Source organism: Hevea brasiliensis, chromosome 16, assembly GCF_030052815.1.
Source record: "Hevea brasiliensis isolate MT/VB/25A 57/8 chromosome 16, ASM3005281v1, whole genome shotgun sequence".
Classification (NCBI taxonomy): domain Eukaryota; kingdom Viridiplantae; phylum Streptophyta; class Magnoliopsida; order Malpighiales; family Euphorbiaceae; genus Hevea; species Hevea brasiliensis.
The window spans coordinates 55940470-55963119 of NC_079508.1; the positions used below are offsets into that span (position 1 = coordinate 55940470).

Genomic DNA, 22650 nt, shown 5'->3' on the forward strand with positions numbered 1-22650 from the left:
CCTGACCATGCCTTGTGCAGCTCACATGCTGCATGTGGGTCTCCCAATTGCTGATATTCTCAAGCCCACATGATTAAGAAAAAAAATTGCCCAAAGAGCCTTAAAATTAAAGTTAAAAAAAGAGGTACACTGTATACCAAACACAACATACCATGTGACTAGATTTTGACCCATCTATTCAATCCTTTTGACCAATTAAATCTTAGGTCTAGTTGAAGTTAATTTCTTCAAGAAATACCCATAACAAGGCTACCCATTACAGCATTTGTAGCATAAATCAAAATTTTTCCCAAATTTTTAATAACTAATTAAAGTATAGCTCTTAAATGATAATTCCATCCAATTTAAGACTTGAATAATGAAATATTAATGCCTTTCAGTCATCATTTAATTTTGAAATAAAAACTTAGATACCACAATATGGCTAACAGTAGTAAAGTTTGAGGGGGAATAATACGGATTTAAGCGTAGCCTTTTAGTAGCACATGATAAATTTGATTGTGAATTGAAATTGGCATTTAATTTGACCTTGTATAAAGGTATATATGTGTTTTGATGGAAGAGATTTTACGGGCTTGTATTAGACATTGGGATTTTGTCATATCAGGCTTCAATCATATATAGTCTCTTTTTCTTCTATTGCAATGTCACGATCACATGAACTAAACATGGTGAGATAGAAAAGAAATTAAAGCTAATTATTCTTAATTTTAATTATGATTTCATTCAAATATTCTGCTGAGGTCAAATATTCTCTTAACTATGATTGAAAAAACAGTGTTATGATCACATGATGATGGGTAATTCTACAAATAAAACCTATTTATGAACAGTAATATAGAATATGGGACTGAGTACTTTACTAGGTGGGTGCTACCTTCAGTATGCATTTCAGCATATTTTGACCAGTCCATACCATTCTTTAGAAAAAGGAAAAAAAAGTATTGATATAGCCCATGTATATAAGGAAGTATAGAAATTAATGAATAATTAAGAGTATTGATGATGGTCGGTCTTGTAAGCAGAATAATCTTGAAGTTTGTCCTCCACCATAAGAAGCATAGCACATAACAGTTTCAGTGGAGGCACCATAGTGGATTATTTTAATTTATAAATGTTGATTAATATAATATTAATAAAAGAAAATTTGAAGGTTTGAAAGTTGAAACAGCTGATCCAAATGTTTGCATGTGCATGTGAATCTAAAAGATTAGTGAAAATAGTACAATCTCATGTGGGTATTTAATTAAGTTAGTGAATTCATGATTAATTATGAAGGCAGAAACTCATGATGAGAGACAAAGGTAACAATACTGTGTGTGATACAGATAGACAGAGAGCAGAGACACATTTCATCAATCTTAATATGGCATCATTCATACACACCATAACCCTAGAGTGAAAATATCGAAAAAGGAATCCCAAGAGAGCATGAAGAAACAATAATATATTTGTATATAAGCCTTTGGGATTGACAATGGTAATTGGCAATCGAGTTTCTTCCACCTTAAAATTTTTTGTAAATCATAGGCATGAATTTTTTTTTAATAGTTTGTGAATCTCATGACGTCCTTGTAAACTTATGTTTAGGTGAATTAAAAAGATAAAATAAGGGTATATTTAATTCAAAATTTATAATTAGTTTTTTTTTATTGATGTTCGTAACTAAATGTTGCAAAATTAAAAATTAATAATTGAAAATTTAAATTTATAATGTTATAATTACAATTTTTAACCTTAAATCATTAGTTTTTTAAAATTATTTTAATTTCTTATTAATTACAGTTAAACTCTATTAAAGAATAACTAAAATTATTTACTCTAAATGCATCAATCAGATAAAAAAAATACCCTTTAAGATTACTTAAAAAAAACACAACCTTAATACTTATAAATCTAATTGTATATATTAAAAAAAATTAACTTAATTATAAGTCTATAAAATATCTTAATTCAGCGATTAAAAATTCAAACATCAAAAGTCACTTAATGAGATGGTAAAAGAAAATAAAATTTTATAGTTCTTATGCCCTAAAAGATTATTGACATGAGTCATTAGGTCCAGGCAACACATGGTAAAATAATACTACAATACTACAAAATGAGACCATATTATTGAACAATGTAATTATATGATTAAGGATTTCAACATAAATTATTTAAAAAAAAAAAAATCAGAGGACAGTAAAAAGATAAGGACAGCATGTAGGAGTTGAAGATTCATAAGGTAGGAACCAAATGGAGCCCGGTTGAACAGTAAATAGAGCACGCTCCTGGTTTCAACAAATAAGGTAAACATTTCAATTATTGAACCAACCCTGTCCTTAGTGGAACAACGGGTACAACCCTCCTCAATAAAACCAGCTAACAACTGTCTAGAGAGACTAATCACCCACTGCTCTGTGCCTTCTGCCCTTCTCTCTCACAGATGTGACCTTAAAAAAGGAACCATTATGGAGCAACGTACGACAACAGTGTCTCCAAATTAAATGATGGATGGATCTCCAAGATGGAGGAGTATTCAAGAATCAGGGATTCATCTAATATGGACATCACCCATGAGTCCTATTTCTGAATTATCCAATCAGTTCATGCCACCACAGCATTAAAAATACATGGATATATACCATGCAACCATACCCAGACAATAAAATGCGTGATTACAGGTTATAAGCCCTTGATGTCCTCATAACAACTCCTATATATATTATCAAAGCCTCACTATAGCCCACGGTTCTCCTTTAAAACACATCTCTCCCTATACTCTGTCTCCCTCTCTCTCTCTCTCTCTCTCTCTCTCTCTCTCTCAGATCATACACACAAAGAAGTATCATATCATTGGCCTTAATTTCTTTCTTGGTCTTTTTTACATGGATGAGAAGTGGAAGCCATCAAAGAAAGAAGGTTCATCTTCTTCTTTTGTTAGGAGTTTTTCTACCAAGAGTTCATCTTCAAAGTCTCCTCTCTTGAGAAGCTCTTCCCTTAAATGCTCTTCTCCAAGCAACAAGTGCCCTCTTCCAAGGAGTTACTCTCAGAAGAACTCTTCCATTACTCGCAAATGTAGTAGCTTAGCTAAAGAACAGAAGGCAAGATTCTATATCATGAGGCGCTGCGTTGCCATGCTTGTTTGCTGGCATAAACATCGAGATTCTTGAAAGGAAAAGGCTTACTCATCCCAAGATTTTATATATATATACATGAACAGAGATGGAATCCTTCAAGGGATTGGAAATATATCTTCTTGGTTGCTTCCCTTCTTCTTTTTTTTATTTTTCTGAGAGATGGGTGTGTTAGGTTTGATTTGAACTCATAAATTTTCTAGCTTCACCAATCAAGAAATGAGATTGGTTAATTACATGGAGTTTTTTCCTCCTTGAATTTTAGAAGCAGTTTGTAATTAATTACAATTTAAAGAGAGCTATAACTTTAAACATGAATTCACATAGCCCATACAATCCAATATCAAGTCTCAAAGTAGCTACATTTTCTGCCCTTTTGATGTTTTTCTTTTCTTTCTTCTTCATAAAATTTGGGTCATAATTAAATAGATCTCCACACAAGCATGATTTATTCTTTTGTTATCTTCTGATTATTAACTTCTGTTTTCTTCTTTGTTTTGTCTTTGATGGGAGAGAGAGATTCCTTTAAGCTGCTGTTGGTTCTGCCACTGTATATGGCATGGTAGTGGTAGACATTATTGGCAATTGGATCTGCATTGGGATTGTGACTCGTCTATAAAGAATTTTGCTTTGAGAAAAACAGAATTTTGAAACGCCGTAAAGAATTTTGCGAAGGAAAATACATATCAACCCGTTTCATATTTCCCTAGCTCATCAAAATGCATGAAGTGTTTCTTCAAGCACAAGATTGCCAAGCTCCTGATTAGGATTGAGACTGAAAAATTCATTCAAATTAATTTCATTTGATTTTTTTAATTTGATTTTAGCTACAAATTAAAAAAATGATTTTATAATTCGATTAATTTAATTAAAAAATTGTAAATTGTTGTCATTTTAATATATATGTTAAAACCTTAATATTCTTTCATTTTCTTTCTGTCACAGCTGCTAGTTTCTTCTCATGCTCCCTCGCCTTCTTTACTCATGCAAGCCCCTCTCTCAACCTTTACTCTTCACAGGACAAAGACTTCGTTTAGCAAGGGCTTAGCCTCTCATAAAGAAAGACGACTGATTTCTTCTTCAATTATGATCGCCTCTATTTTTCTTACTCTATTTGCTACTTGGATTTAATTTTCTCTTTTCAATTTCTTCTAAATCCGTGTTGTTTCTCTACTTTTAAACAAGTTTGCTTGTTTAATTTATAATAATAGGTCAATTTTTTCGGGGCTTATGCACTCGATTAGTTGATTTTGTGTACTTTTAGTTGATTTCATCTATGTTCTTGTATGCAAAAATTAAATTTGGGGTGTGCTAGCTCTTAAAAATCCCTAAATTCCAATATGGATTGTTGTTTCAATGTAAAACTTTAGTTTAGCGACTTGTAATTTTAATTCTTAATTGATTATTAAAATTAAAGAAGTGGGGGTTGAATTTTATTTGGTTATTAAAATAGGAAAGAATAATGGATGAATCAAATCAAAATGATTCATTTTAATTTAATTTAATTTGATTAATCTCTATAAGTCAATTGAGTTTAATTTCTCTAAAAAATGCATTTTAAATTTTCAAACCAACTAATTAATCAAGAAGGATTATAAGAGTTTTATCACTTGCTATTTCTATAATTTCGATGAATTTTATATGCGTGCACACTCATAAACAATCACGAATGAAGTCATTAAAAATCAATGTGAATTTGGAATGTAAGATTTTGAAATCACAAAAGCATATTTCAAAAACCCAAACTCCTAGGAGGAGATATGTGGATTAGCTACGTTAAATGATGAAGAACCTAAATTTTATAATCAGGGGACATTCATAAAAATTGAGTTCGATTAGGCTTTGTCATTTCTGATATAGACAGGGACCAATCCTTCCACTAAAGTGATTTAAAACTACACCTGAATCTTGTGGCTCCATTCTCAAAGCTTCCACAAAGAATCGAAGTGGTTGACAAGAAGTTAAATAGACTGTAATAAAGTGAAAACTGACAATGTGCACACGCAGTGGACACTGAACCAAGCTGATAAAGAAACTTCCCATCAGAAGAAAGAAGAGATAAAATAATAATAATAATAATAATAATAATAATAATAATAATTGGTGGAAATTAAGAAATTATTGGGTTTCAATTGCTGCTTTATTTGCCTAAATAATTGGCAACTAATTTTGGGGGATGTTTTACAGTATAAAAAATGGATGTAACATGTAAATCATGCATGATTTGGCAGTAAAATTTGAATGTACATTATTTTTTATTTTGTCAGGGTAGCCATGTGAAATCTGCAAGTGGGAACTATATATGCGAATCAATTTGCCCCTTCGTGGGGTATGTCAGACTGTATTCCTGGAATAGTGCAAGAAGCTGACAAAAAGTTTATTACTGCCATAAATTTTGGAAAAAGAAAATTAATCAATTATGATTTTTGCGGTAAATTTTTTTAATTTTAAATTCTTATTCGGAGTTTTTATTTTAAATGCTATACTGTTTAATATAAAACTCATTTCCTTTATATTATGTAGTTACTTACCAAACAATTATTCTTATTAAGCACTGTTCAATGACCTACCAACTGAGTAATGAGTTGGGTGCAATGGCTATTCATGCGCTATATCAAGTCCTTCTCAGAAAACACTTGTTTCTTCCATATTCTTGTTTTATCCTAAGGATTATCATTCATCATCGGCTTAGATCTCAACATCACCAAACATATCATGATTACTGGTAAAAGGTTTGATAGAGATATTTCACAAAGCATAATTGTCTGATAGGAAAAACAAAACATTCTAACCATTGGCTCAAATGTTAAAAATAAAAAAAAGAAAAGAATGCTTTCAGATTGAGAATATCTGAAATTTTCAGAATTTGATAAAATTTATGTAATTAAAATTTTTTATATTTTAAATTTTTTTTTAAAGAATATGAAAATTACCAAGAATTTAAAAGTGAACATGCTCTCGACAATTGAATTACAAGCTTCATGATATTAAACTAAAAACTATAAATTTTAATTAATTTTACAAATTTATTATACTTTTCTTTATTTAGTACCTAGATTAAAATCATGAATTTGATTATGAGAGATTGAAATTTTATGCTCAATGTTTCAATTTAAAACGTTTATTATTATGAAATTATAAGTAATTTCCAGTGATTTTGAATAGCCAACCGTTGAATTGGATAAGAGATTCTGATTCAATGGCCGACCATTCATACCAAGTGAACACTTAATTGCACACTAACCACTATGATTATACAAAGCCTTCTCCATTCTTTTGGTCCCATTTTTGTTCAGTTGACTGTCTAATATGGTAAAATTGAGGGTAAGGGCAAGCCGAACAACAATGCCAAAGGAAAGGAAACAAACGATTGGGGTCCAACACAAAGGTTGGATAAACAAAATCCAATTAAAGACAACATTATAAGTTAATTAAGTAGGCATTGGAACTCATTATTGGTCAACACTTGGGAAGATCAGACGGTGGAGGAAGCATCTGCTGATTGGGAAGTTTTCCATCAAGGACGATCCATGCCATAGTCAAGCCCCAGCTCAGATGGACATCAAAGTGACAGTGCATAAACCATACTCCTGTATCACATAAATTACCAGTTTCTTTATATAAAAAATGAAATCAGTAATGTAGAAATTGTAAGTCCATGAAATAAAGAAAGAATTAATATAATATCAACAGGTTGATGGAAAATAAATATATATTGACCTGGATTATCGGCAAAAAAACGAATTGCCAACCACCCACCAGAGGCCACACCAGCAGTATTGAGTTCAACAGGATCAACAAGGTTATAATTTTTGGGATCATTCTTGGGATCAAAATTTCCAAATCCTTGACCAACAATATAGAAATTGTAGCCATGGAGATGCAGAGGGTGACTTTCAATACCCAGAATGCTAGTGTCCTGCAAGACTAACTCCACACTAGCATTGAATGGAAGCACTGCAACTTTGGTTCCTTGGGTAACAAAAGTAACATTTGGTGGTGTCCCAGTGTAGTTGAATGGTTTAGGAGGAAATGTTGGAAAATTTGTAGCGTAAACCCCATTAGATTTTTTAAAATAGTAGGATTGGAGAATTGCTTTTGAAGGAAAAACAAAGGAATTGTTGTTAACAGAAGCTGCAAATTTCGTGCCATTAGGTCCTTGACAGGTCTGATTTTGGGGGCAGGGGGTAGTTCCTAGACCTACTGTGAAGTAAAAATTCTTGTCAACTTTTTGAGGCACATTAACTGGGAATTGAGCATTAACCAGCCTCCGAAGTCTGCTAGAATAATTGGCTGCAACATTGGTAGCATTAATAGGAGGCAGAGGTGGTCTAATGACTGGAAGTCTTTTGGATTTGGAGGAATGTGAACAAGTTTTATATTCAAGAATCCCAGCAACGGTTGTGTTATCAATTGGACCTAGAGACGTGGAATATGGTCTGGCCAATATAAAGAATTTGGCACTAGGGGCAATGGGTTTGGTTTTTAGGAGAACATTTGTGGTCTGTCCTGGTGAAATCAACAAAAGCTCAGTTTCAAAAGGCTTCACATAATTTGCATCAGCCTCAACCACAGTGAAACTGTGATTTGCTATGGTGAAAAAGAGGTCATCATCCAGTGCAGCATTGATCACTCTCAGAAGATATGTCTTTTCTGGCATTACTTTTAACCTGTACGTATCTGCCAGTAATCACACATGAGATCATAAGATCAACCCAAGAACTTTTCCTCCTCAATAATAATAATAATGCAAGTGATTTAGAGGGAGTTTGGATGCGCAAACTCCGCCGATTCTAAAATACTACTTATTTAGAAATTCTTATAAAGCTGCTGCATTTTGAAAGTTGACAGTTTGTGCATACCCCTCAAACCACACTACAGCTTAGATTATTATTTAATTTGAAGTACCTTTTGCTGAGCAATTGTACAATGGGCCTGGAAGTCCATTAATGGTGTAGGCATCAGAGACATTAGGGGCAGCTCCAGTCTGTAAAGCCTGGTTAATGATTGCCTCAGGATCCGTGTTATACCACTCTCCTGTAGTTAGTTGAATAATATAGAATTGTTTAGTACCATATTAGCCATGTTTAATTAGCATTAATATGAGATCGAGAAGCAAGGTATTACCAAGCAAGATGGTGACTTCCTTCCAGGGTTTGGGAAATGGGTAAGAATCATTAAGCTGAGGGAGGATGATAAGTGGTCCATAGACAGTAGCTCTAATCCATTGGAAGTGAGCATGCCATAAGAGAGTTCCCCTTTGTCCTGTAATAGTGAAGTTGTACACATAAGTACTGTTTGTCTGAATAGGGCATTGAGTGATGTATGATGGCCCATCTGCCCATCCATTCCGAAGCTGTCGAACTCCATGCCTCCAGTTTTTTAGTAAAAATTAGAAAAAAAAAAAAAAAACTTTAGTAAAAAATCATAACCAACCAAATCACATCTTATTACCCCTTCCATCATATAAAGATAGAATTCTATTTTCATATGAATTAAGGAAGTAATAAATTTTGTTTAGTTTTTCTTGATATCCTTTCACTCATATTCCTCCATTAAAAGTTAACTCTTGTTAGTAAATTATTATCGGAATTAATAAATTTTACCTTTTTAATGCATATTAAATAAGAGCATATGATTAATAAATAAACTATTATTTAAAAAAAATTTACAATTTGGAATAGAATAAGGAAAGTAACCTATCTTTAGGGATGAAATAGTGCACCTTTATTGGTTAAATATAAATGTTTTTAGTAAATTAAATGAATTCTCGATAGTTCAAAAATTTAATTGCCTGATATTAGTTCGTTGAGAAATTATTATATATAATTATTGTATGTATATCATATAAATTTTTAATTATTAATTATGATGAGATTTACATAGAATTCATTATAATTAATTATTATAATTAAATTATTACAAATATAGTGATTGTATTATAAAATTTCTCAACTCACTGGTAGTTTTTGGTCAATTATTAAGTGAATTCATTCCCATTTGGCAAACACATGAATTTTAAAATATAAATAAAAAAATTAATGTTGAATAGTATAGATACGATATATAATGGTTTTCATACCAATGGATAGTGACATTGCTAGAAACATGATTGACCACCTCCACTAGAAGATGGTCACCTTCTCTCGCGACCACGGGAGGCCCCGGGAACTGGCCGTTCACCGTCACCATACTCTTGGTGCGACACAATCGGGTGACATTGATGGATACAATCTGTAAGAACATGAAGGCAAATGTTAAAAAAAATAATAAAAAATAACAAGTGCATGTTTCTATGTATATATTTTTAATTACGAGCTACCAAAATCAGCTCAATGAGTAAATTACGTACTTCAAACTTATAGTGCCTGGTAATGCCAGCATTGGCAACCTGAGGAAGGGCAAAGAAGCAGCACAAAGCAAAATGCAGGACTACAACAAATACTGGGAGTAGAGTATTTGAAGCGCCCATATATATGTCTAGTTAATGTGCAAAAACTTTTGTCACCTTTTGTGTGCTTGATGAGAAGTGGAAGAAGAGTATCTAGCCAGCTAGGTATAGTTGAAACTTAGTGAATTAATTTGCTAAGAGAACTTAGCAAATTCTTAGTGTTTTGCAATGATATCAAAAGGTTCAGTGAAGAGGGTGTTTTAAATAGGTAAAAAAAAGGGTGTGTTTGGTTGATTAGGTACCCATATGATCTTACATCGATAGTCTACGTTCAATTTGGAGTGAAATCGAAGTCACTTAGTTAATTTACCTGTCCTTTTGAGGATGAACCTTCCCTTATCTTCACACAAATATATATTTTCTCGTTTTTAACCTCAAAATAAGCTAGCTCTAACAGGTTGCTTTCTTTACTTCTATGGAAAAACCCTTTCCATGGAATTCTTCTCACGAAAATTTTCTTTAAAAAACAAAGTGGGTTGCATGTGTGAAAGAATTTCACAGTACCAAATGAAGAAAGTTGCAAGATATTTTGCCCCTACGAATAGCCCTAAAAAAGACATATCTTCAACTGAAAAGGATATATTATAGCCGTGCCAAAATCGAATCATATCCGAGGACATAATGGGGAATTACATGCAAATGCTAGCCTATATATCTTATTCAGGGATTTTTACTAAAAAGGTATAATAAAAAATAAATTATACAAAAAAAAGGTGAGTTTGAGAGTAATTATCAAAAAGATGTGAATTATGCCGAATTGGACAAAGTGAGTGCGAGAGCTAATTATAATAGCGTTTTCAAGATCCGGATACCATTTATAATATCATCCACATAAAAAATCTTAAAGGGAAGCCGAACGCTATTCAAAATAGCGTCGAACTTTTCTTTAAATAATAAATAAATAATTAAAAAAAATTTAAAGATTGGACGCTACTTATAAGAGGGTTTAACTTTTTTTAAAATTTTTAATTATTTTATTTTATATTTTAAATAAATTAAAAATATTATTTTAATAAATAAAATCATAATATTTAATATTATATATTATAATTTTTTTATTATAATTTTTTATTTTATAATAAAATAAAAAAATTAATTATTTAATATTATTTTAATAAATAAGGTTATAATAATTAATATTATAAATAATATTATTTTAATAAATAAAGTTATAATAATTAATATTATATATTATAATATTTTTATTATAATTTTTTTATTTTATAATAAAATAAAAATATTAATTATTTAATATTATTTTAATAAATAAAATTATAATAATTAATATTATATATTATAAATATTTTTTATAATATATAATATTAATTATTATAATTTTATTTATTAAAATAATATTTTTAATTTATTTAAAATATAAAATAAAATAATTTAAAAAAATTAGACACTATTATAAGTACCGTTCAACTTTTTTTAAATCTTTTTAATTATTTATTATTTTAATTTTAATTTTTTATTTTATTAAATTTTAAATTTAATTTTAAATTTAAAAAATAATATTTATAATAAAAATATTATAATATATAATATTAAATATTATGATTTTATTTATTAAAATAATATTTTTAATTTATTTAAAATATAAAATAAAATAATTAAAAAAATTAGACACTATTATAAGTACCGTTCAAATTTTTTTAAATCTTTTTAATTATTTATTATTTTAATTTTAATTTTTTTATTTTATTAAATTTTAAATTTAATTTTAAATTTAAAAAATAATATTTATAATAAAAATATTATAATATTAAATATTATGATTTTATTTATTAAAATAATATTTTTAATTTATTTAAAATATAAAATAAAATAATTAAAATTTTAAAAAAAAAATTGGACGTCTAACTTTTTTTAAATTTTTTTAATTATTTATTTTTTAAAATTTTTTAATTTTTAATTTTATTAATTTTAATTTAGTTTTAAATTAAAATTTAATATTTATAATAAAAATATTATAATATATAATATTAAATATTATGATTTTATTTTTTAAAATAATATTTTTAATTTATTTAAAATATAAAATAAAATAATTAAAATTTTAAAAAAAGGTTGCATCAACTTTTAAATTTTTTTTAATTAATTATTTATTATTTAAAGGAAAGCTAAACCCTATTTTGAATAGCGTCCAAACCTTAAAAACGCTTATTATAATTAGCGTCCCGTACTTATCTCATTCAACTCAACATAATTCATTCTTTTTTAATAATTATATTTAAACACACCTTTTTTAATATAATTTTTTTTTATTACACCTTTATGGTAAAAATCCCTCTTATTCAGCTGCAAGAATTCAAAGATCAGGCCTTTAGAACGCTTTTTTTTTAATAAGCTAGCCTTTGAGTACTCTTATTGGCCAATATAATATCAGAGGGGGTAAGAAGCCAATGAACATTGATTTGTCGTTTTAAGTCAATATAAGTTCATGCTAATCATTTTCTTGAAGAACACTGGCTGGGACATGAACATCGGTTGGTGATGGCATATGGCTCAACCAAACAGAGTCTTAAGAATGCCAGAGGCCAATAGGAAGACAAGGACATCTGATCCACCTTTCTTGCATGATAATGCATGATCGGCTTGTTTATTATTTATTATTTTTTTCTGTAAATAACCAAAGTAATCAATCAAGCTTAGTCATGAAGTGATAATAGCTAATAGGGAGTTAAAGGATTAGTAAATTAGCTAAGCTAGACGTTTATCACGTGAGATTTTAGTTAACCAGCGACCGAGTTCTAATTTGTAGGTGCACCAACTCCTCTCCTTGTGGCCTACTCTAAATTATATATTCTCTACATTAAATTTCTTAAGCAAAATAAATATATTATAAGTAACCGATGAATTTTACTTATAGTGTCTAATATATAACATTAAATGATAAATGATCATTTATAATTATCATTTAATGATAATTATCTAAAAATACAATTATTTAATCAAAATCAATGCAAAGGGAAAGCTATTAATAATTGAATTTTTAGATAATGAATTATAAAATTAATATTTATAAATATGAAAATGTCTTAAAACTGATTGCCCATTCCGATTCAAACAGGAAAAAAAAATCTATTTTGATCAATTCAATTTCAATTAGAAATCGAACCCTCCGGATAAGCAAAAGGTGGGGCTACTTACGCGCTTAACCATGTCTGAACCATCCGATTCGTTCTCCCTGCTTTCCTGCCATCCTTAACCCGCTTGAAATTTACATACAGGACATGTCCCTTATTGCCGCAAACATGCATGGATCAATGCAATTTGAATGAAAATGCAAAGAAGAAAGTCATTCTAGTTATCAAAACAACATATGCAAATGGCATAGACAGCAATGTAAACACTATTACCGCTCGAAGTAATTAAAAATAAAATAAAATAAAAAGTTATTCAGGTATCCAGACAGCATTTTTGAAGAACTTGACATTTGGAGAATAGGTGCAAATCCGGATTCAGGAAAGCTATGGCAATGAAAATCTTCAAAAGCAATTTAGAGGAAAAGAATGGCATGGTGGTCCTTTTGTAAACCAAAAGACATAGCTAACATTCAACCAGAAAACAGTACATATTAGATTCAATTTATACTTCCCAAATCATAAAAGAGCATAAATGGTGCATTCAATCCTAAATCAGATAAGAAATTATTAGCATATAATTAGTCATGATTAGGAAAGTCGGTAACATTTGCGATGGTACTTCACTATCAACAATTTATTGATTACAATTTAAAATTATGCACAAATTGTCCAATAATGCATACTCAACAACTTCATAGAAAGCACCGTGCACCTTAAGTAATACCAAGGACTAATTAATATGAGCAGAGGATGAACCTGATGCAAACATGGCAGGCTACGAATAAGTTCCCCTCTGTTAACTTGCTCCAAGCAAATAGAGCATGTTAATTCATCTTCTGAAGCCTTCACATTGCCATCTGCCTTTTTAGAGTCTTGCTTCGCCTGCGCACAAGATCGAAAGTAAGAAAATACCAATATTAAAAGAAGAAGAAGAAGAAGAAGACAGCAATGATTCAAAAGGCCGCAAGCCCACCCCAATTATCAAACAATCCAATGCAACTACCATCACACAAACGTGTAAAAGCTTGATCAATCTATTTAAAGTGCTGGAATTACTAAGAGGAAAAGAACTATAACATTTGAGAAGATTATATATAAATTCCTTGCGATTTTACTGCAGTTCATTCGATTTTTCATGATTTTTATTCTGAAGACCAAGATTGCAGGTCATAATTTGGGTTGAATAATTCAGTTTTGTATGTTCCTGTAGTTTTGCTGTTCCTGTTACTGACTATTAATTTTATGGAACAGAAGTTGGAAAGTATGGGAACCTCCTCATGATTTTACCAATACATGCCACCTATACTTAATGGGGTAAATTTCATCCATGGTACATGAATTTTAGGGTTGATAACACTTCGGTACATGAATTTTAAAATTTCACTTAAAACCTCATAAATTACAGTAAATGTCATTTTAAAACTCATACAACCTATAATAACCGGTTTGAAGGTAAAAAGATAATTTGGCATGTCCAGATAAGATTAAGAATCACTTATCCCTTTTTGTCTCTCCTCCAACTTGGATTACTTCACTCTCTCACTCTTTCATCTACATTTTTTCTCTCTTTGATATAGCAAGTTGTGTCTCTTCAATTTCTTCATCATCAGGCTCATTGTTCATCGCAAATCATCACTTGAAATCCATCGATTATTTCTTTTCATGACTCATTCTTCATTGTCGACCAATGATTTTACCTGACGCGTAGAACGTAGCTTCTTTTGTCACTGTTCGCTTGAATGCTATTTTTCTTATCTTTATTCTCTCTCTCTTGTTCCCTCAATTCGTCAATTCACTCTTAGTTTATCGATTTGTCAGTTTGCTTGTTATTCCCTTGAAGGATTGTGAGTTTGATCATTGATTTTCTTACGAATTTGCCATTACCTCACGAATTACTATCAAGTTTACTGTTTGGGACTTTCCTTATTATTTTCTCTGGATTCAGTTAAGGTACATTATTTGTTATAGCTTTTTTCGATGGGTATATTTGATTCAATATTATTTTATTTAGATTTTGTTGGAAAGTTTTAATGTGGATTAACCCACTCAAAATAATAACAACAATGGCTTCTCTGCAAAAAATTGAAAAAAAAAAAGACATATCATAATAATATTCATATAAAAAAACCCATAACCCATATCATTATAAATATCTTCTCTTACCCTAAAACCCATATTTAAAAAATTTAAACAAATCATGACTGCCCATATCATGCTGTCATAGAAAATTTCATTTCTACTTACCTAATAGTTTGTGCAGCCATAGAACCTTCTTCTAGAGTGTGCATTGGTCCATGATGTTAGTTTGTGCAGCCATAGAACCTTCTTCCAGGGTGTGCATTGGTCCATGATGTTGTTAATTTCACTTATTCTTCACATTGCCAAAGAGGGATGCCATTGGGTGATAACCTTCTCCCATTAAACTGAGACATCATTAATGAAAGAAAGAAAAAGAAAAGCACAAAATTATCCTTCAACTACAAATCTGAAGAAAAGAGAGAGAGTAAAAGAAAATTTGATTTCATCAAAAAGAGAGAGAGATGAGAAGGGCAAGGTATTTAGGATAAATAAGGTTGAGAAAGTAAGAATTAGATATTACATGGAGGAGAGAGAAAAGAGAAAAAGATGATTTTTAATCTTGTTTGAACTGCCACATCATCCTTTTAACCTTTAAATCGGTTGTTGCAGGTTGTATGGGGTTTAAAGTGATATTTATGATAGTTTATGAGGTTTTAAGTTAAATTTTAAAATTTATGTACTATAGTGTTACCAACCTTAAAGATCATGTACCACGAGTGAAATTTACCCTATACTAATGACAACAGATGGGAAAGAATCATGGAAAACCCTCATCATATGTTTTTATCTAAGCCCCACAATAATATATCATCCAAAAGAAACTCTTGTTAATATACCATTTCGGTCATTCACAAAATCAAGTGGGTGAAATCTGAAAGTAACACCGCAAGACCTACTAAAGGAACCTTTGATAGGGTAAATAGATATGATTGGCTTGGGGAGGTACCCAAAGATTGAGATAACCTATTATATCATGCCCCAATATACCACCACCACAATGATAAACAAACAAGCTTGACTTAAGTCAATCCAAAAGCTAGTTTAAGTAGAGCCGATTTGCCTAAATCTTATATTCACATCTAGCCATTTGGTCAACATTAAAATAGAGTAGACTCTAAGACTATACTCAACTCAACTCAACTCAACTAAGTCTTTATGCCAAAGATTTGGGGTCGGCTATATGGATTCGCTTTCTCCACTCTAAACAATTTTGGGTTAAATCCTCAGAAATGTGTAATGCTTCTAGGTCATATTGTACTACTCTCCTCCAAGTCAATTTAGGTCTACCCCTTTTTTTCTTTCTATCCTCTAACCTAATGTGCTCTACTTGTCTAACTGGAGCCTCCGTATGTCTACGCTTCACATGACCAAACCATCTCAATCTCCCTTCTCTCAACTTATCTTCAATTGATACCACTCCTAACTTTTCTCTAATACTCTCATTACAGACTTTATCCAGTCTAGTATGGCCACTCATCCACCTTAACATTCTCATCTCTGTAACTCTTATCTTAGAAGCATACGACTCTTTCAGTGCCCAACACTCACTACCATATAACATAGCCGGTTGTATTGCTGTACGGTAAAATTTTCCTTTCAACTTATTGAAAATTTTACGATCACATAAAACTCCCGCGGCACGTCTCCACTTCAACCATCCAGCTTTAATCCTATGACTAACATCCTCCTCACATCCCCCATCTACTTGAAGGACTGAGCCTAGATATTTAAAGTGATTATTTTGGGACAGTACCACTCCATTCAAACTAACTCCTTCCCTATCACCAGTTTGACCTTCACTGAATTTGCAATGCATGTATTTTGTCTTCGTTCTACTTAACTTAAAACCCTTTGACTCTAGAGTACTTCTCCAAAGCTCTAGCTTTCTATTGACTCCTTCTCGTGTCTCATCTACCAGAACAATATCATCCGCAAATAACATACATCAAGGAATACTCTCTTGTATATGTTTCGCCAATTCATCTAAAACTAATGTAAAAAGGTAAGGGCTTATGGCTGATCCTTGGTGTAATCCAATTGAGATCGGAAAATCTCTTGTGTCCCCTCCCACTGTGTGCACAATAGTAGTTGCTCCTTCATATATATCTTTCAATACTTATATGTACCTAATAGATACCCTCTTTTGTTCTAACACATTCCGTAAGACATCTCTTGGAACACTATCATAAGCCTTCTCCAAATCAATAAAAACCATGTGTAGATCTTTCTTCACATATCTATATTTCTCCATCAAGCTTCTAATAAGAAAGATCGCTTCCATAGTTGAATGACCGGGCATGAAACCAAATTGATTGAGAGAGATAGAAATATCATGACGTAGTCGATGCTCCACAACTCTCTCCCACAACTTCATAGTATGGCTCATGAGTTTAATTCCCCTATAATTTGAGCAACTCTGTATGTCTCCTTTATTTTTAAAAATAGGTACTAAAATACTCCTCCTCCATTTATCAGGCATTTTCTTTGAGTTTAGAATCTTATTAAATAATTTAGTTAACCATGCCACTCCCATATCTCCCAAACACTTCCACACTTCAATTAGTATTTCATCAGGTCCACAAGCTTTACCCACTTTCATTCTCTTAAGTGCTTCATTTACTTCTAAAGATCTAATCCTTCTAGTATAATTCACATTCTTTTCTATTATTCTATAGTCTATATTCACGCTATTACCATTTTGACTATTATTAAAGAGATCATTAAAATAATTTCTCCATCTTTCTTTAATGTCCTCATCTTTCACCAACATTTTTCCTTCTTTATCCTTAATGAACCTAACTTGATTCAGATCTTGACATTTCCTTTCTCTCCTCCTTGCTAATCTATAAATATCTTTATCCCTTTCTTTAGTTCTAAGTTTCTCATATAACTTTTCAAAGGTCTGTGCTCTTGCTTGACTAACTGTCTTTTTTGCCTATTTCTTTGCTATCTTGTACTGTTCATATGCCTCATTATTATCACATTTAGGTAATTTCTTATACCATTCCCTTTTTCTCTTCACTGCCTTTTGTACTTCCTCATTTCACCATCATCTCTCTTTTGAGGGTGGTCCATGTCTTTTAGACTATCTAAGTACTTTTCTAGCTACTTCTCTAATCTTTAATGCCATCTGTATCCACATATCATTGGCCTCCATATCCAGCTTCCATACTTCGTACTCGAGAAGCTCATTTTTGAACTTCACTTGCTTTACTCCTTTGAACTCCCACCACTTTGTTCGAGCTACACTATTTCTTCTAACCTTACTTGAATTATTCCTAAAGTTGACATCCAAGACCACCAACCGATGTTGACTTGTTAAAACCTCTCCTGGAATGACATTGCAATCCTTGCATAGAACTCTATTTGTCTTCCTAGTTAAGAGGAAGTCGATTTGGCTTCTATGTTGCCCACTTTTGAAAGTCACTAAATGTGACTCTCTTTTTATAAAGTAGGTATTTGCTAGTATTAGGTCGTATGCCATAGCAAAATCCAATATGCTTTTTCCCTCCTTATTTCAACTGCCAAAACCAAAAACTCCATGAACATTCTCATAACCTTGTCTATCACTTCCTACACGTCCATTCAAATCTCCACCAATGAAAACATTCTCTTTATTCGATATGCTTTGCATTAAATCATCCATATTTTTTGAAAACCTTTGTTTACTCTCACTATCTAGTCCTATTTGTGGGGCATAAGTACTAACTATATTTATTATTTCTCCTTCTAGTACTGGTTTTACTAGTATAATTCTATCTCTTACTCTTTTCACAGCTATTACTGCATCTTTCAATGTCTTGTCTATGATTATGCCCACTCCGTTCTTGTTTCTCTCCTTTCCGGTAAACCATAGTTTGTACCCTGAATTACCCACTTCCTTACTTTTCTCTTATACCCATTTAGTCTCCTGAATGCAAGCAATATTCACCATTCTCTTTTCCAAGGTATCCACAAGCTCCATTAATTTTCCTGTAAGTGATCCAACATTCCAAGTACCAACCCTAATCCTCCTCCTATCCTGCTTCTTCCTAATTGGTCTCCTTTTATGATATTTTCTATTGTTTTCTATGTCTATCTTGTGTTCTGTTCCACTATCTGTTCTACTATCTGTCCTATGGACTAACTTGTTTACCCACACCCGTCCATGATGTGGGAACCCTTGCTAACTTAACACCACACCCAGGCGCCGGCATGGCGTGTCGCTTTCGATGAACGCCCTACACCCTTGCATATTTCTCACTACACCCGGACTCCGATGTAGCGCGTTGTGAGTAGAGGACGCCCCAACTTTTATATCATTTGAATCCATATCATAAGGTGTGATGAAATTTTTATGCTGGTTGTCATCTACCTCAACCCTCCTCCTTTATTCGGGCTTGAGATCGGGTAAGCGCAAGCTACTTAGGCGGAGTTACTCTAAGACTATATAAAAAAAATTGATTGAAGAAAGCTAAATTGAGGGAAGAAAGTTTGCTAAGTCTTATATTTAACTCAAAGTTGTTGTCCAAACCAATATTGGACAACGGTGGCCATGAAAAACACATCCACAGCCAACCAAAGCTGCAAAAGCTTACGTATAAACAAAAATAAAAACCTACTCTTACTGTTGCTATATTTTATCATAAACACTGGCAAATGCTTTGTGAGTAGTACATATCTCCTCTTGAACCTCTGAACACGAAACTCATGCTTGCAGAAAAGCTTTCAAGATCTAAAATTTCAGTCTATTTCCAGATTTTCTTTTGGGGCTTCAAAATCTGGCGAATTACGCAAACGATATAAATAACTATTGAAATTCCAATATGCAGAGCTAAATAAGAGCGAAACTGAGACCTCTCCAACTGAAATCTTTTAAGGGGAAAGAAAAGAAAGAAAAAGTTCAGTTTGGGGAATGTGTGTACTACAATATTTGGATTCTTCATATGAACTTAATTTGGGGTCTTCGCTAACATAGAACATATTGTATTATCATAACGCCAGCAGTTTAATGAATGATATGATCCAGATTCTGTTGGAGATGATGTAGCGATAAAGCATTTTTTTTAGAAGACAATTTCATTTCAGAAAATCAACGTTTATCTAACTGTTCATCATTTCATTGGGAGAAAGACAAGTCGTTTGTTTCTCAAAAGCAGTCAGTTTCGCGAAGGTCTATAGCTGATTCCATGCAGCGCATGGAATATCAATTCAACGGGTAATTCACAAATAAAAAAAAAAAGTTAACGAAATAAATAGCTGCCTTAAAATAAAGATAAAGATAGTGAAAATACTACTTTACTTATGTATGAAAATCACTTATTATGTTACTATTCTATGTAGATATGCCTACATGAGATCACAGTGATACCATTAAATTACTCATTTATGTTTGAAGCAATATAAACAAAAGCAGCCTTTATATCTCTTCTTAAATGTATTACAAAAACAACTTATTGACCTTTTGTTTGGATGATATAAAAAATGTAAACAATTAACTCAAAATCAGAGCTAAGTTTTTTTTTTTTTCATCAGTGTCGTTTCCCATATTAGCCTCTTCCAATTCAAAAACTCAGCTCACCTCCACATGCTAGTGATTGCAGGAACTCTTTACGCCCCGTATAGACTCTTCAATCCTTTCCTCCCGCCAAGATGAACCACCGACAAAACATTTGAGGGATGGAGATTTAAGTTGCATAAATGTTGAAGAGCAACCTTTGGGAGTAAACAGGTGAACGTGGTGATAGCAATAGTTGCTACCGTTTCATTGGGTGGAAAGTTCTCGAATTTTTATAGGCCGATGTGGGATTTTGGATGAAGACAAAGATGGGGATAAAGAAACATTTGAAGCTGCGGCCGCAACGGTTTGCGGAGTGAAGGGGAGTTCAAGTGGAGAAAGAAAGTGGGATCAACTTATGAACTAATTTATCCATTTAATAATGCGGTGGTAATGATACAAAGATGACGGTGCTATTCAGGTGATGAAGAAAATCAAATTTTCAAGGACACGCTTCATTAGATTTATTTATTATTTTATTTTAATAATATTTTTTTATATATTTTTATATTTTATATTTTTATGATTATATTATAAAATTTTATTAATGATAAAAATTTTAATTAATTATAATTTTATTTTAAATATGAATAAATAAATAAGTTGATTAAAATATTATTCTTTAAATTGTGGATAGAAGCTCGCTATAATTTTTATGTTTTGTAGATATTAAATAATTTCACTTTAAATTTTTTATAGGAATATCTATTTTTTGAAACATAATACATATTTATGTACACACTATATGAGATTTGACAAATTGTTTATCAAATATAAATATCAAGATTTTGAAAAACATAATAATAAATAACTAAAAATATAATTATATAAAAAATAACTAAACTACTGAAATCAGAAAATATAGAGATTTTAGTAAATATCATATTTAATATTTAAGAGGAATGAAAAATAAATTTATTTTCTAGTATAAATAAATTTTATTAAATTTTAAATTTTAATAAATAATAAATTATTTATATTTTTTTAATTAGTTCATTATACATATTATCCTTCTCTAATCTAAATTTTAAAAATGAAAAGGATAAACTAATTTAATTGAATTTCAAATAATCGTTATTTCTATATTTTTATATATTAGTTAATTAACATTTTTTATCACGTGACATATTAATTAATTAATATATTTTATTAAGTGATTTTTTTATGAATTGATTTATATAAATCAGTAAAAAATAATGATAATTAGCTGATAAATGATATATTTTTAAATTAATTACTTAAATAGATAGTTTATATATATAGGATTAACTGGGTAAAAAAAACTGAAAATCATGCTTAATTTTTATTTTATTAAAAAAGAATTTCAAAAAATTTAAAATTTTTCATTTTAATTATAAAAATTAATAAAAAATTAATTAAAGTAAATTCGCATAAAATTTTCAATTCCATATAGGGGATCGTCAACTCTATATACGCTCAATTTGAAAATCTAAATCAAATTCAATCAAAATTTTTTAAAATTTAATTTAATTTAATTATATCTTTTACTTCGTTAGGTTGGATTTTCATAATTTAAGTGTTCAATTTTTTAATTATTACAATTTGGTTGATGGGCGTGCTCAGCCTTGAGTTTAGCAGCGAAGATGACAAAAATCTCCGACGATTTCTTTAATTCTTCTTTTAAAAAGCTAAAATAAAATGCGGTGCAAATCCCAGTTTGCCCATAAACAGCCCAAAAGGTGCTGGATTTCAGGGCGAGATTGCTTAACTTTAGCCATGCTTTTTTTCTAGCTCATTATAATTTAATTACTTCCTCACCTGCCCATATCAATTTGCATAGAACCCTACTTGATTTTGTTCCAAATTTCCAATCTTTTTATATCCTAATGAGAGGTATTTGGTAATTGCCCAGTTGAGGAATAAGGGGCTAAAGGTTTCATGTACTTGAAATATGAAAGTACAGTCTCTCTCTAGGCCTTGCAGTGGTCCAAACTTTTCCTTCCGCAAACAGTAATACACATTTCTGCAACCATTACAGAGGTGTTAAAATTGCACAACGTTATGCTTTCAGGCAAATGTAAACCGTATTATCCTTGGGCTGTCATCATATGGTGGAGTATTGAGCAACCAGCCTTTGTATTTAAATTTTAACCGTCTGTCAAAATCTCAATTCTGTCTAATTTTATAAAATAAATCAAGGGTTCATTAGCTTTAAATTTTTCATTTTTTTTCTTTAACTTTTGAGAGCTTTGAAGTATTCATTAGGAAAACATATATCATTCACACTGTTTCAATGTTATTTTAAGTCGTCTCTTGTTCTCGAGAACAGAAAATTTTATTTTAGGCTTTGGTGTAGCATTTTGGCTCTAAGAAAAATGGCATTATAGTTATTCGCTTTATTATTTATGAAAGTCA

At 31.0% G+C, this 22650-nt stretch overlaps 2 protein-coding genes across 2 annotated transcripts; one reads left to right on the top strand and one right to left on the bottom strand.

The window, feature by feature from the left end:
• Positions 1-2750: 2750 nt before the first annotated feature.
• On the top strand, positions 2751-3460 carry LOC110636330 (small polypeptide DEVIL 13). Its single transcript, XM_021785986.2, has one exon. It carries the CDS (start codon positions 2871-2873, stop codon positions 3153-3155), a length of 285 nt encoding a protein of 94 aa, XP_021641678.1. The 5' UTR covers positions 2751-2870; the 3' UTR covers positions 3156-3460.
• Positions 3461-6392: 2932 nt separating this feature from the next.
• On the bottom strand, positions 6393-9720 carry LOC110636335 (laccase-2-like). Its single transcript, XM_021785998.2, has 6 exons — positions 9472-9720; positions 9202-9353; positions 8247-8491; positions 8028-8156; positions 6840-7799; positions 6393-6709 (listed from the first exon to the last, which is right to left on the bottom strand). The coding sequence occupies exons 1-6, from the start codon at positions 9589-9591 to the stop codon at positions 6579-6581; spliced, it is 1737 nt and encodes a 578-aa protein (XP_021641690.2). The 5' UTR covers positions 9592-9720; the 3' UTR covers positions 6393-6578.
• Between the last annotated feature and the right edge of the window lie 12930 nt (positions 9721-22650).

Excerpts from the sequence above, each read along its gene's own strand:
- LOC110636330 (XM_021785986.2), top strand. The coding sequence starts at position 2,871 with ATGGATGAGAAGTGGAAGCCATCAAAGAAAGAAGGTTCATCTTCTTCT.
- LOC110636335 (XM_021785998.2), bottom strand. The coding sequence starts at position 9,591 with ATGGGCGCTTCAAATACTCTACTCCCAGTATTTGTTGTAGTCCTGCAT. Across the intron at positions 9,354-9,471 it reads CCAGGCACTATAAGTTTGAA|ATTGTATCCATCAATGTCAC; the intron begins GTACGTAATTTA and ends ATGTTCTTACAG. Across the intron at positions 6,710-6,839 it reads TTTTTTTGCCGATAATCCAG|GAGTATGGTTTATGCACTGT; the intron begins GTCAATATATAT and ends TATGTGATACAG.